Source organism: Macrobrachium rosenbergii, chromosome 3, assembly GCF_040412425.1.
Source record: "Macrobrachium rosenbergii isolate ZJJX-2024 chromosome 3, ASM4041242v1, whole genome shotgun sequence".
In the NCBI taxonomy this organism is placed as follows: Eukaryota; Metazoa; Arthropoda; class Malacostraca; order Decapoda; family Palaemonidae; genus Macrobrachium; species Macrobrachium rosenbergii.
The window spans coordinates 49,010,030-49,011,347 of NC_089743.1; the positions used below are offsets into that span (position 1 = coordinate 49,010,030).

Genomic DNA, 1,318 nt, shown 5'->3' on the forward strand with positions numbered 1-1,318 from the left:
GTGTTGGAAAGTGAGCCGGCAAAGGCCATGAATGTGTGGAAAAGTGAGCCGACGAATGCCGTGAATGTGTGGGAAAGTTAGCCTATGAAGGCCAGGAATGTTTGGGAAAGTGAGCCTACGAAGGCCATGAATGTGTGGGAAAGTGAGCCGACGAAGGCCATGAACACGTGGGAAAGTGAGCCTATGAAGGCCATGAATGTATGGGAAGTGAGTTGACGAAGGCCATGAATGTGTGGTAAAGTGAGCCGACCAAGGCCATGAATGTGTGGGAAAGTGGGCGCACTAAGACCATAAATGTGTGGGAAAGTGAGCTGACAAAGGCCATGAATGTGTGGGAAAGTGAGCCGACCAAGGCTATGAACGTGTGGGAAAGTGCTTCTACGAAGGCCGTGAATGTGTGGGAAAGTGAGCCAACAAAGGCCATGAATGTGTGGGAAAGTGATCCTATGAAGGCCATGAATGTGTGGGAAAGTGAGCCAATGAAGGCCATGAATGTGTGGGAAAGTGGGCCGACGAAGGCCATAAATGTGTGGGAAAGTGAGCCTACGAAGTACGTGAATGTGTGGGAAAGTGGGCCGATGAAGGCCATGAATGTGTGGGAAAGTGAGCCTACAAAGGCCATGAATGTGTGGGAAAGTGAGCCTATGAAGGCCATGAATGTGTGGGAAAGTGAGCCTACGAAGCCCATGAATGTGTGGGAAAGTGCTTCTACGAAGGCCATGAATGTGTGGGAAAGTGAGCCAACAAAGGCCATGAATGTGTGGGAAAGTGAGCTGTTGAAGGCCATGAATGTGTGGGAAAGTGAGCCCATGAAGGCCATGAATGTGTGGGAAAGTGAGCCTACGAAGACCATGAATGTGTGGGAAAGTGAGCCTATGAAGGCCATGAATGTGTGGGAAAGTGAGCCTACGAAGACCATGAATGTGTGGGAAAGTGAGCTGACAAAGGCTATGAATATGTGGGAAAGTGAGCCGACGAAGGCCATGAACGTGTGGGAAAGTGAGCCTACAAGGCCATGAATTGTGGGAAAGTGAGCCGACAAAGGCCATGAACGTGTGGGAAAGTGCTCCTACGAGGCCCATGAATGTGTGGGAAAGTGAGCCGACAAAGGCCATGAACGTGTGGGAAAGTGCTCCTACGAAGGCCATGAATGTGTGGGAAAGTAAGCCTACGAAGGTCATGAATTGTGGGAAAGGAGCCGACGAAGGCCATGAACTTGTGGGAAAGTGCTTCTACGAAGGCCATGAATGTGTGGGAAATTGAGCCGACGAAGGCCATGAATGAGTGAGAACGTTAACCTAACGAAGGTGATGAATGA

At 50.1% G+C, this 1,318-nt stretch overlaps 1 protein-coding gene across 1 annotated transcript; it reads left to right on the top strand.

Annotated features, from left to right (window-relative positions):
• The first annotated feature begins 257 nt into the window (after positions 1–257).
• On the top strand, positions 258–1,019 carry LOC136851175 (uncharacterized). Its single transcript, XM_067125136.1, has one exon. The coding sequence runs from the start codon at positions 258–260 to the stop codon at positions 1,017–1,019; it is 762 nt and encodes a 253-aa protein (XP_066981237.1).
• Positions 1,020–1,318: the final 299 nt, after the last annotated feature.

Coding starts and splice junctions, on each gene's coding strand:
- LOC136851175 (XM_067125136.1), top strand. CDS start 258: ATGAATGTGTGGGAAAGTGGGCGCACTAAGACCATAAATGTGTGGGAA.